The sequence below is a fragment of the Salminus brasiliensis genome, chromosome 9, assembly GCF_030463535.1.
Source record: "Salminus brasiliensis chromosome 9, fSalBra1.hap2, whole genome shotgun sequence".
Lineage (NCBI taxonomy): Eukaryota > Metazoa > Chordata > Actinopteri > Characiformes > Bryconidae > Salminus > Salminus brasiliensis.
In genome coordinates, this window is record NC_132886.1 from 20,840,810 (window position 1) to 20,854,639 (window position 13,830).

Sequence of the window (13,830 nt, forward strand, 5' to 3'; positions counted from 1 at the left end):
TCCACATCATCACCAAAAGAACAGGTATGTGGACTCCCCTCCACATCCATAGCACCAGGTGGAACATCTCATTTTAAACCATGAGCCCACTGTTCTGGGAAGGACTGACAAAAGATTTGGAACATGGCTGCTGTAAGTTACCTTATTTCAGCCACAGGAGCATTAGTGAGGTCAGGCACTAATGCTGGGCCTGGCTTGGCCTACCAAATTGTGTAATGGACATCGGAGCTCTGTGTAGGCCAGTCAAATTCTTCAGCAAATCTGACAAACATGTATTAATGCAAGTTGTTTTTGTTTACAAAGACATTCTTATGAAACAGGAAAGGAGCTAAACTACGGAGCCCAAACCATGAAGCACAGTCCTAGACCATAATGCCTCCTCCATCAAACCTTACTATTGGAATTCGGGTAGGTATCGTTGTCCTGCATCTAGGAAACCCAGATTTAGAGTGCCAAATAGTGATGTTTGAGTTCAATGGTAGTGTAATTTACAACATTGTAAATGATCTTAGATTTGCATGCAGTCTTTGATTGAGGAAAGCCAATCCATGGAGCTCCTGGTGATCACTTCCTGCAGTTTGTGACACAGTCATTTTTGCAACCCATGACAAATCAACTGAGGTTACAGCTGACACCTTTTCACAGTAACAGGGCAGCTTGAGCACGGCCAGAGTTTAATGGACTGACTTGTTGGACAGGTGAGTATGACAGTGACTATATAGAAAGTTACTGAGCCCTTTGGATTGGCCAATTCTGCTGCTATTTTACATTCTACTGCCTGTCTATATGTGGCAATTGCATGATGGTATATTTGATTTTATGTACCTGTTGTCAATGTGTGCAGCTACAATATTCAACACCACTCATTAGAAAGGATTTCCACATTTTCTTGGCCATGCAGAATCATTCAACATCCTAAATGTTGAAAAGTGGCTCAACTGTATAGGTAATTCAGCTCTCTGTGCCTGAGGCAAGACACATAAACTCCTCCAAACAGCGAAGAGCCCACACACACATTACTTTCTGAAAATAGTGTATGAAATGCTGTGTGTATTGTTCAATTCCATCCCTAGCAACACTTGGTAGGGTATATACAGTTTTAGTTCTAGCGTAAAAATACAACACAGTCAAAATGCAGAGCAACAAGGAACGTATGAGAAGCCATTATCCTTCACTTGATTTAACTACTTAATACAAGACTTAAAACACAGTGTAATATTCTGCTCTGTGCACACACCAGTGTCTACCTTTCAGTACACCCACTCACCCATTACAAGACATTGTCACAATGTAAGTCACCCTCTACCTCATTCTTTATAGGTCAGCCTCAGCCCACAGGAACACTATTGATGAGATATTATTTGAGGGGTGGATCATTCTCAATACTACATGGTAGTGTGTGTGCCGCTGGTATGGGTGTTATTGGAACAGTACTTACTGAGTTACTGAGATTTTACTTGTCAGAATCATGTTGTTGTAGGGGTAGAGCAGGGGTGTCCAAATGTTTTGGTCTAAAATGCAATGTTTGTAATGGGCTCCGGGCTTAAAACTACATAACATACTAAATACAAAAATGAGACTGTGGGTAGATGATTGCCCACATTATAAAATATAATGATGAATGAATACACATTTTAATGGTATTTTAAATGTAAAATAAGAATTGCATTAATATAATATAGCAGGTTTGAGTGTCCTTTAGGTACCCCTAGGTATAAGTGTATGAGTGAATGAGTCAGTGGTGCCCTGCGTTGGACTGCCGCCATGTCCTGGGGATATTCCTGCCAAGCACCCAATGATTTCGGGTAGGTTTTGGAACCACTCTGACCCTGACCAGGAAAAGGCAGATATGAGGATGGATGTTCTCTAACTGGCAGAGGAACTGTGGTTAGGGTGACTTTCCGGTGGGGTAATTTATCCATAGGCCACCTATGGGGAAGCACTGGGCTGATACATGGCCATTACTCAGATTTCAAATTAGGCACAGTTCTAATGATCTACCATCGTGAGTTTAGCTCCAACCCTGATCTAACAGACCTCATCCAAATATGAAGACCTTCAGTGGCATCTGTTTGATATTTGAGGCAGCTGACAGTTGGATCTGGACTCTCCAGGGTGGAAGCTCTCCAGAATCAAGATTGGGCACCCCTGGCATACACTGTTTTCCTGTGTATGTTGGGATAAAACCTTGTATATCCAGAATGGAGACTTTCCAGGAGAACAAGCAAACTTTCTTAACATGGAATTGAAATATATATACAAGATAGGTGTCTCAAATACATTGGTCAGTTATTTTAATATATATTTTTATTATATTTAGATAATAGCTGTTATGGTAAATGGCCCATTGGCATGAACTGTTTTCCTAAGCTCTAAACTATTTACTAACTACATTGTAATTGTTATTGAAATGTTCAGCATATGTGAATCTAAATATAATCATCTCTTCACAGTAGTGGCTTGATAAAACTATCAAAAGATCTCTCACGCTGACTCTAACTGCACAACTTCAAACAAACAATGGCAGTAATGGCTTCTGTTTCTCAGGGGATGATGCCTTTACTTCTTTGTCTGGTTTTTCAATGCAGTGCGCACTTGCACACAGAGAAGCTGCATGGCAAATGAAAGAGATTCAGAGAATGAGGAACACAGCACCATGCATCTGCCAGATAGGCCATTTCTGTTTCTATTCCAGACACTGTTAGTTTATTCTGGTGCCTTGGAGTTCTCATGACAGCAGTGGAATAAGGTTGTACACTGCAGTGCCTCTGTCAAACCTCGCGTGAGTTTAGATACAGGATGGTGTTGCAGTAAGTATGTCAACTTTAATCTCTGAATAGACTGAATGATTCATGAAATTAATAGAATCTTAAAGCCAAAATATATCAGTATACAATGATGCAGTAAGTACTGATGGAATCTGCTGTTGTATCCAAACGTATTAGGTTCCACCTCTCCCCTCCCACCTCCCACACCTAGCATATTTCACTCAGCCAGCTCAGATATCCACCCGACACCATGTTTCACTCAGGAAACGCAGCATGAGTTCTGAGAGAGGTTGAACACAATTGCACAGGTTCTATTTTGGTAAATTATCCCACCATTCTGGAAACCCTGGACAATTTTAATTAGGCACTCCTCGTAAAGAAGGGCTGTGAAATGCCTGAAGCTGATTTAGGGTCAGCTGTGCTTCCTTTAACTGTAGTGCACTTGCTTAACTATAGCCTCTCCAGCCTCAATTTCTCTTAATTGTCTGCTGGTCACACTCAGACAGCATATGGCCTGCAGGTTGAAGCTGGTGTGTCAGCAACTTACTGTCACAGCCTGACGTAACTGAAAGCTGCAACAACATACACACAAACCCACAAACACAAAAATGTTGGAGAGATGACAACGGAAGCACAGCAGAAAGTGCTGCAAAGTGTGTGTAAACAAGAAAGAAAGGAATGATGCAAGGGTGCTTGGAATCATCACATTCACCCAGCTGATGCAACAACCTACCTGACTTCATTCTATCACTCTGTGCCCAGTGCGGAGGTGGGTTTTTTTTTTTTTTCACCAAATCACCTATCCTGTCCAAGAGGGGCTAAGACTGCATGATTTGTTTTATCTGAGCTCCACTAATGATGTGTTTGTGGTCTGATGAACCAAAAATCAAGAATTATTTGTATTACTCAAAGGCCATGATTATTTTTCCATGATTATTTTAGTGCCCCTCTTGGTTTTTTAGAATGAAACAGGCTGATTTCAGTGCTGTGTCTTTAATATCATTCTGATTGGCTGCCCTGTAATGCACATTTTCAGAAAGCAGTACAGCCTGAAACACTTCCTATAACATAAGTTTGAATGGACAGGGCTAAACTGCTATAGGCTGGGGAGACAGATATATGTAAATACAGTGAGTTCATGAGATCACAATACATTTACTGGACTGATTTGCAGCTTAGTTTTTTTATTTTTTATAAATGAGCCATATGGACTGAGATGTGAAAGGTTTAGAGACATTGACATTGCTTATGTAAAAAAACTCCTGAGGCCCCTGAGAGGTGCAACTGTCTAAGTGTTGGCCGTATCGATGACTTATCGTGAGTTTGTTCCCTGGGAAAGCATTGGTGCAGTGGTCAGGAGTCCAAGAGAGCATAATTGACCTCGCTCTTGCTCTTCCACATCACTCAGTGGCACTTAGATGGTATCCCAGACAGACATCTGTTAGCTGCTACAACTGAATTGGAAGCATTCTCCTCCGAGCACGTTCAGGTTTTTCTATTTGCTTTTTATAAAAGTGGGGGCACAAAATTTCTGAACATTCCAGGAAAAATCATATCTTCCATGATGCAGGCCTTCAGAGAGAGCCTCCACCCTCAATATCAGCAAGTCTCAACCCTCTCAGCACATTAGGTGGTTGAAAACAAGCCAAAACAGGGCAAAGTGAGGAGCAAGCCGGATAGAAAGCAGCCAATCAGAGCCAATCAGCCACGTAGGAGCGTTAGCATTCAGAATGGGTCGCTGTCCACTACTACGTAACAGAGGAATCAAAAAATCTCTCTATTTCATCATCGATTTGGGCAGAGTTACGGGCGCAGGAGAACTGTCAACCTCCTGGGGACGCCCAAGTTTGGTAGAGCCGAACTGTAGTTTATCGCCATAAAATGGTGACTATTGGACAAGTCTTATTTTAACTATACCTCTGTTTTTTTTTGTTTGGAAACTACTCATCTATTGTGACTGACGGATGAAAACAATCCAGCATACTGATGCAACATACCGACACTTGGAGAGACACTGAAAAACGAGCATAAAGACAGTGGAAGGAGGAAATCAGACATGCTGACAGTTCAGGCTGTTGTAAATGTGACATTATGTGAGTAGCAAGGGGAGAGAAACACATGGGCTACATAAAAATTCAACCTTTGGAGATGAAGTATTACCCAGTTCAGTGTGAATCCAGTCAAACTGTGTAGGCCTTCTTGTTCCCATTCCAGTGCCTACTCTTTTGCCATACCATCAACTATTCAACTGCTTCCCAAATCTGTGAAGTTTAGAGTATTTACGATGTTCCTGCTCAGATTGTGAGACAGCCTGCTTTGTAACATACAGACCTATATAGACACCTCTCTTTCCTGTGAAGCTAATTTGAGACCACTGCCACTCACTCAGAGCATCGCAGCTGTGAAATAATAAGCTTATGGATTTTCTGGATATCAACTTAATGGACACTGCTGCTACAAGCAAGTGGCATGTTGCAATGCATCAACAAACCTGAGCTTATATATCACATATCAGTAGACTAGTCTGTTCTCTTCTCACACAGTTTATTCTAAGAACCTTGATGTACCTCCTGCTGCTTTACCATATGCTGATGAGGCTTGGGTTCTCAGAGACTTCAGTCCTTGACCTCTACACAGCCAAAATCCACTCACTCAGCCCAAAGCACAGTGCAGTCCATTCATTCACATTCTAGGTATGAGGTTCATCCTAGAATTATTTGCTTTTACATGAAGCACAACACAGACAGTCAGTTAGAACAGAGGTAATTTACATATATCAATAATAAAGGCACCGGTACCAGTAATGACCTGTTTAGTTCATTTGCTAGATAAATCCACTCAAATGTCATAAGTGGACTTCAGGGAGGAAAAATAGGGGTAAAGGAAAAAGGAAGGGCGTGGTCCCTTTATGGAAGAATGTGGGTGCATAGCTACAACTATCACCATTACAGGTATCTGTTTCTAAGGCTGAGTACACTCCTCAACCAGAACACTTGCAGGTCTTGAAAATTGTGGTCAGAAGAGTCAGAAGAGTTTAAGGTCACGGGGTCAGGGTTATACATGTAGAAATATACAGACACTCTCAGTTGACAGGAAAGTTTCATAGACTGAGAGGCTGCCTCCCAAGCAAGGAGCCCCTTGCTGCAAAATTGACACTCAGATCAGGCTGAGATGTTTGACCCCAGTGACCAGAGTTATGTTTTGAGAAGGGGAGGCATTCAACCACAAAAACACTATTAAGCATGGTGGTGGTGGCATCATGCTCTGAGGCAGGATGGAGTGGATTCAGCCACAACCAACATCAACAAATGGTTGAATCTTAGATACAACTGAGCGTTCCAACAGACACACATCAACCAAGGTGGCTGTGGAATGGATAAAACAGGGGAACATTTGCTTATGGAATGGCCTTGCCAAAGTCCTGACCTAAACACTACTGAAAACATGTAAAATGTGCTTAAAAGTCAGGTCCATGCTCACTGATGGCTACCAAAACTGAATATGGGGATATTTAACCTTTACCACAAAAAAAAACACTGCTCTAGAACTTTACCTTAATTTCACCTAAATTCATCAAATTAATGCCCTTTAACTATTCAGGTCCTCCGCAGAATTTGAATCTGTGGGGGAACATCCAGGTTCTGCATGAAATGCAGCAGTCTCAAAATGAGCTTCAACTGGATCAGGGTTTCCAGAGCCGGAAAGATGCAATGCTATGCTGCTTCTTAACAGGAATTCAACATCTCTTGTGTACAAACATTTGAGCTACATCCTGCTTATCAACTTAGATTGAAGATTGGAACCAAATTAAACAAAACAATGCAATATCCTGCAACACTGACATGATCTCCCATCTACAGTGCCTTATCAGCAGCTCTTTAGGAACAAGGCTTTGCAAGTGGTGTCATGTTTTATGCCCTTTTATTTTCATCCTTGGCCAGTCATGTGCCAGGTCATGGTACTCAGTTTAAGATCTAGCTCAGTGAACATGGCCTGCACAGAGTAGTAGCCCTCATTACTTATTCATCACATTCCCAGTCCTCTTATATTAAAACTTACCGTAAAAACTCAGTAACCTAGCCTCCTTGGGTCTGAGTGCTGCACTGTACCATAACATACCTTAACTGCTGACCTTAAATGTTACTACAATAACTACAATAATAATAATAATAATAATAATAATAATAATAATAATAATATCTTCACGGTTACCTTTTTATCAGTTTTTTTTTTTTTTATATATAATTAAAAAATCTGCCAGTTGCTGTTTACATGGTATCTGTATGGACATACAAGCTCTTTTTTTTAACCTACTAAAGATAGCCTGAATTCAAATTACCCGTTTTAGGGGCCTCTGGTGGGATGGAATACACTGTATTCCAACAGTGAAGAAGTCGATACAACTCTAAAAACATCAACTAATAAACTAAGAAAGCTAAAGTGGATACTCACAGAAAAACATCAGCTGCAAACTATGTATTTCTGACACATAACAGATCTGTTTATGTAGTTTGAGCTTTAATGGTGGCTTTATAAAAGACCTGAATTAAATTATTAAGAGGTGTGTCCCTATGCCCATATGGACAAAAGCATTGGGACACAGCTCTTAATAATTTAATTCAGCCCCATTGTCTTCGTTCCATAGAGCTCACTGACTTCCAGCGTGGTTCTGTAAAAGGATGCCATCATTGCAAGTCAGCGTGTGAAATTTCTTCCCTCCTAGATACTCCACCATCAACTGTGAGTGGCAGTTTTGAAAAGTGGAAGCATTCAGAAACCGCAGCAACTCAGTCACCAAGTGTCAGACCACGTTAAGTTACAGAGCGGGCCATAGAGTGCTGAGACAGGTGCTGAGACAGGTGCTGCTCTGCTGACTCAGTAACTGCAGAGTTCCAAACCTGCTGTTAGAACTGCAATGAGAGAGCCAACTCCATATTAATGCGTATGGATTTAGAATGTGATGTCATTAAAGCTTGTGTAGGTGTCCCAATACTTTTGCCCATATAGTGTATCACTCATTTGCAAAGTAGTGGTGGAAGTCAAGCCCCCCCCCCCCCCCCCCAAGGCTCATTCATGCACATGTGGAGCAAAGACTAGTCAGTGTGGTCTGGCTAACTGTCTTGAGAGTCCATGCCTCACTGTGTCAGAGTTGTTTGGCTGCATGAGGGGGACCTATACAATGTGTGAGCGGTGGTCATGACTGATCAGTGCACACTATGAAGAATACTCTGTTACCAACAGGGAGGATAAAGGACTACAGCAGTGAATTCTGTGCTTCATACAAATACTCAGTAAGTCTTCAGGGTGAATCTGAAGAAATATCTGGCCCAGTACTGTCGGAATTGGCAGATGATGTTGCAATGGGAATAGGAGAGGATGATCAAACGCATGATCAGCGCTGAACCTGTTCAACTGCATAAACTCTCGCTCTGTTTTTCCCCCATTCATTGAAAAGTTCTTCAAGGGACTGTGAAGTGATTATAAGACTGTAATTAAACAAACTAGTTTGTCTGGTGGATTTGTCTCTCTTGTCTTTCCTAATTGGCTATTCATTTGTTTGTTCACTTTCCCGTTCAGACAGGTCCAGCACAAAGATCTATCTGAGGATATAAATAACGTAGAGTTTCAAAGGGCACATAAGGAGAACTGGAACATCTTCTCAGCGTGTCCTGATGTAAAAAGCTTGACTAGGTGATTATCACAGCCATCGCTGATCAAGTCATAAGTCTTCCATACATAATTCATTCCATTGTTTCAATTTGTCACACTCAAGATGGCTGGGCAATACATCTCTGTCTGTGTGAAAAATCCCTTTAATACATCATTACTCGGGTGAAAATTCTCAACATCTTGTTTCCTTTTCGCTGGCAAAGTCCTCCATGGCTTGTGGCAGCAGATGACAGTAACAGATAACCCACCTTTTAATAGTTTCTATATTAATTGTTCGACCTTCATGCAAGAGCTTGAGAGAGGGAGAGCGAGGCCATCACTCACACATCAATTGGATGAAAGTTTTCAGGTGACTGAAACTTAAACAGACTTTTCACCACACACACACACACACAGTCCAGAGAGGTTTCCTGAGCTTGACCGCTTCATTGGTGTTGTAACTGATGGTGTCATCTGGTGTGTTTTGTAACTGGTGCACAAGCTTAATTTATCACCCCAGAATCTGCACCCATCTGGACTGGCTGCAAGCGGCCAAAGACCTGCTATCCTTTCGGAGCCAAAAACTCCACATGGTTGGACTTAATCAGCAGGGATACCAATCTCTGAGGACAAGACAAAAACAAAGTTTTCCAGACATTTCCTTCTGAGACGTGTGTTTAGTCTCAATAGCACTTCCTATGTGACCTCAGGGTCAATGTAGAGGTCTGATTTGACAAAGCAGGCTACCGGATAATGTCCTGCTACAACTTTATGACTGTGATCATAAAATAATATCTCAAGCATAATCAATACCGATCAGATCAGTGCATAATGTACCCATCCAGTAAACTCGGAGCACTGCAGCCATACTAGTGTTTCTCCACGAAAAGACGCTCACAGTGGAAGTCACCTTATAGTGCAGTCCTCCTCCGGGGGTAGAGATATGAATTTGACAGTTCTGTCGATAGGATATTATGAGAAAGAGGCAGTGTTCTCCCAGAAACAGGCACTGAGGTAATCACAGCAGTGTATGTTCTTTAAGGGCCATATCTTGTCATGAACATGTGTACACTAATAATGTAAGTGTTTTTGCTGACATTCTGCACCAAAATGTAGAACGTGCAATCAATGCAAATGCAATAACAGTATATTGTGCTCTGCGTACTTTACTATTTCATGCATTTGAAATATTTATGAGTATACAATAACAAAGCTCTGCACCGATTCAGTTAGTAAACTTTGAGTGTTTCCCACTTGGTTTGGGCTGTTCACACAGAAAAAACAAAAAAACAACAAAAAAAAAAACCCCAAAAAAACAAGGGTACCAAAATGCACCACAGCAAGAGAAAGTTGGAGATGGCATTTGTTCATAGCTGTAGTAATTATCTGGGCAATATACCAAGTGCTGGATGCCGTTTAGCTCAAACTTGAGGAGTAGGCCTGATATACGGGTTGGATTGAGGTCAGATCACACTCTTACCACGAACAAACCGATCCAGAGTTTGTTTGGGACAGAGACCACCCCCGCTCAAGGTGGTTTGTGCCACTGATGTGGTCTGCATCCGAGTGCTGAGTTACAGTATTCGCACCTGCCCAAACTATTCGTAGCAAGAGCGAAAACAACAAAGGGTCTGATTTAAAAGGACTTAAGAGTCCAGACGTAAAAAGGCCTCTTTTTTTAATGGTGGTGGCTTGGTGGTTAGAGTGCTGGGTTATTGATCTCAGTGTTGTGGGTTCTTTCCTGTGGGTTTTTTCCTTTCCCACGGAATAATCAGCAGCTGGGTTAGAGTGATGCAGCATCCCTGGAGCTTCACCTGGCAGTAGAGGAAGGGGACAGAGGGTACAGTATCTGTGTTGTATCCAAAGTCCCCTAGACTCCTCCAGTAACCTGTTCCAGCATGGTCTCATCATGCACTGCGCTCCTCCCACCTCTAGAATCATTAGTAGGATATGCAACACCTGGACCAAACCATTATTTTTCTTTATTCAAATGATGTTGAAAATATGGTTAAGATATTGAATTGAAAATATTGAATATTGAAGTCTGAGTCTGTAATACTGGAAAGCAAACATTTACTTAAGAATCTATTTTTGAAATCCATTTTTTCCTGTCTTCAGATCCCACTGCTCAGACTGCAGGAAGAATAAACTTTTCCTTTACTCAGATGTAAAGTGCATGATGGGGTGTTCCTAACATTTGATTGAAAACAAAAACGAAATACTTTTTCTTTGGCTTACAGTTTCACAATATATCACAATACACTGAATCATAGCCCTGTATCGCCAATACACAGCCCTTATAGTTGCAGAACAACTGAAATGCATGGTAAAAACAGGCAGTTCCCACAAGAAAACTGCACTATTTTAAGGCTGAATTTTGAAGTGATTACATCTCCTGAGAATCACCTGGCTGGAAGTCCACTGCATATTGTGTTTCAGTCATCTCCATCCATCTCCCTTTAAAGTCTTCCATATCTGGCCTGACGTGAGCAAGCAATCCTCCAGGACTTTGTTAGAACCACCCAAGGCATTCGTTAGATTTTTATGGTTTTAAAGAAAACACCTGCGCTGTTCTTACTTGGGAAAAAGAGAATTCCACACTCCTATCTCCATACACTCTTGCGCGCACCCACACAGTGATGCCCTACAGCGAGTCTCTCCACAGATGGCGAGTCAGAAAGAGGAATGGAGAGTCGGTGGTGTTTCACTCCAATAATTGTACTCCTCTCTCATTGCTGCCAATAACAGTCAGGCTGACCTGAGATTCTGCCGTCAATCATAGCGTGGGCACTGACTCAGGAGGCAGTGGCCCGGAATATTCTTGACACTGTCTACCGAATTGGCTCTTCTGCTGTGGAGAAAAGCAGATAGAGAGAAAGACCTGCACCTCAATTACAGCATAGAGCCTTCAGGAAATAGACACCATCGTAGCCCAATTACAGCACCACAGAGCCTAGACCGAGCATCTTTAGCTCACCTCTTAACTCTACTGGAGCTATTTGGGATGGAGTGGGTTGGAAAGCAAAACACTGATCACTTTTCATGTGTTTGAAAATGCAACTGGAAACAATCTGTTTAATTATTCCAAAACAGGTTAGAGCATAAAGGTCAGTCCTATCTATACCCATAGGATGCAAGAATGCTGTGTACTTTCACATACAAAAATCATGTATACATTTGGAAAGAAAATAAACGGTACAAAAATAGACCTTTTGGAGATCGTCTATAGCAATCGGCAAGTGGTAAACTAACATACTTTCTTTCAACTTTGAATACAAACGGTTCAAATATAAATCCATTTTTTACCTGCTCTTAAACTATATCATCTAAAATATAAAAAAAAAACAGGAGCTTCACAGTTACAAAGAAAAAGTAAGAGTCTATGAGGAGGGAACGTTTGCTACACGGTAGTTTCATGTTTCCACAGACCAGTCTTAATGCTGCCCGAACTCTCCATATTGAGATAAGGCAAATTCTGTGGCCTTTCTGAGGTTTTAGCGGGTCCGTTTTCTGAGGCTAAGTTCAGCCCATACGACTTGGGCTGTACCTCCAGTTCGACAGGGAGGGGCTGCTTTGGGCAGTCTTTAACTGGGCTGGATAATTCAGTCTCAGCACCCTCTCCCACTACACATCCTTTACTAACCCCGTTGCTTTGGCTGCTGCTAAGGCCGTTTCCCATGCTGCCTGCAAGGCCGTTCCCAAGGCTGTTCCCCAGGCGGCCGTTGCCAAGATTAACGCCACCGCCCTTGTTGGCCCCTCTGTCCAAATGGCGGGAGCGGCGCGGCAGGCTAGTGCTAGCATCGCTGCTGTCCTGCTGGAGCTGGCTCTGCTGTCGCTCGCGGTAAGCCAAGTAGGCTGCTCGCCGGCTGTTGCGGGCATGCAGGCTGTCGTGGTGGTGCCGTCTTTGAGGGGCACTCTGCACACTTCCCTCCACGCTGGTGGGCACGTCATAGGCATACTCACGCAAAACAGTGAGCCGGCTGGCGCGATGTGCCCGTGCGCGGTTCTTGTGGTGCCGCCCCGAGTGTCCATTGACGCTGGCGGCCCCCATTCCAGGGTGCCCGTTGTTGCCAACAGGGCGATACTGGACCTCAACAGGTGCGACATGCATCTTGATCTCATTGTCCAACGAGTGCTCTGTTAAGCTGTTGTCCAGCAGGGGGACTCCATTCGACGGCGCAGGCACTGCCTTGCACTGGGCTGCTTCCACCTGCAAATTGGTTAGCTTGCAGCCCTGGTTAGAATTCCGCAGACTTGGCGCGCTCTTATTGGTGCACGAAGATTCAGTGCCACTAGCAGGGCACCTTACAGACTCCCCGTTTCCGGTAGCGACAGACTCGCTTCCAGCAGCCCCTGGCATCGGCACGAGCAGGGCGTCAACTTGGACAGCGTAGGCCCGTCGCCCAAGACAGCAGGCCCGTGACCAGTGGCGGCGCATGTCTTGGCGACTGACGCAGTGACGGGCCACTAGGAATGCCCCCAGAGCCAAAGCGGCCAACCCGAACAGGCATGCGAACACCAGATCTATTGGATATTCCTGAGAAACAGCCAGGGCACCGAATACCCACAACACTATGTAAAGAGCCAAGGTTCCGGCCACGCCGAGGAGCTGAGCAGCAAACGTATGCTCGTTCTCCAGCGCAGACAGGGATACTGGCTGGACGCCAGACACAGATGACGTTTCCCCATGTGCAGGGGGGTCCTCGGCAATCTCAGCCACAGACAGCCGCTGCTGCTCCTCAGACTGTTCTTTGAGTTCAAAGCGTCTCTCGGGATGGCGTCGCAGCTGAAGGAGGATGCTCAGGAAGTACATACAGTCCACAAAGACGATGAAGGCTGCCGGGCCGTAAAACGCTCCAAGACTGGGCTCCCACGCCATCCAACAGCTGAGAAAACAGCAGATGCTTTTGTTAGCCTTTAATTAACTAAATAAAGTACACAGCCAATTAATGTTTGAATGCAAATTGTACTACTACACGTTTATTTTCAATTTAATCCACTCAAAAGCACAAACCATGCAAATCAGGCCTAGATAGGGATGTATGCTATCAAAGCTCCATCAGCCATATGGGGAAACATTTACATTGCATTTTTCCTGTCTCATTATGAGCAAATCTGTTGTCCGACTCTCATCTCTACACGCTCTGCACTGCAGTCGTCTTTGGTAGCGCAGCATTAATTAAACTGCGAAAATCTCAGACGGCGTGGCTTTTCCAAATTACTCTGCTTTTACCTAAGCCAAACAGCTGCCACCAGTGAGGAAGAGCGAGGCAGGGAAACTGGCAGACACAGGGTGGCTAGGCTTTGGGCTAAAAATAGAATGCCATAATTAGGCTCGCTAACTTCAGAGCGCCTCAACTTTTCGCCTCCACAAAGTATCCATTATTCTCTTCATGGTGCGTGGGAAGAAAAT

General features: G+C 43.4%; 1 protein-coding gene across 1 annotated transcript in view; it reads right to left on the reverse strand.

Moving 5' to 3' along the window:
- Positions 1 to 11,468: 11,468 nt before the first annotated feature.
- Positions 11,469 to 13,830, reverse strand: part of adgra3 (adhesion G protein-coupled receptor A3) — a 39,027-nt gene continuing 36,665 nt past the window's right edge. Inside the window, exon 19 of the mRNA XM_072687785.1 lies at positions 11,469 to 13,303. Within this exon, the coding sequence (XP_072543886.1) occupies positions 11,818 to 13,303 (1,486 nt within the window). The 3' untranslated portion in view covers positions 11,469 to 11,817. The remainder of the gene's footprint in view (positions 13,304 to 13,830) is intronic.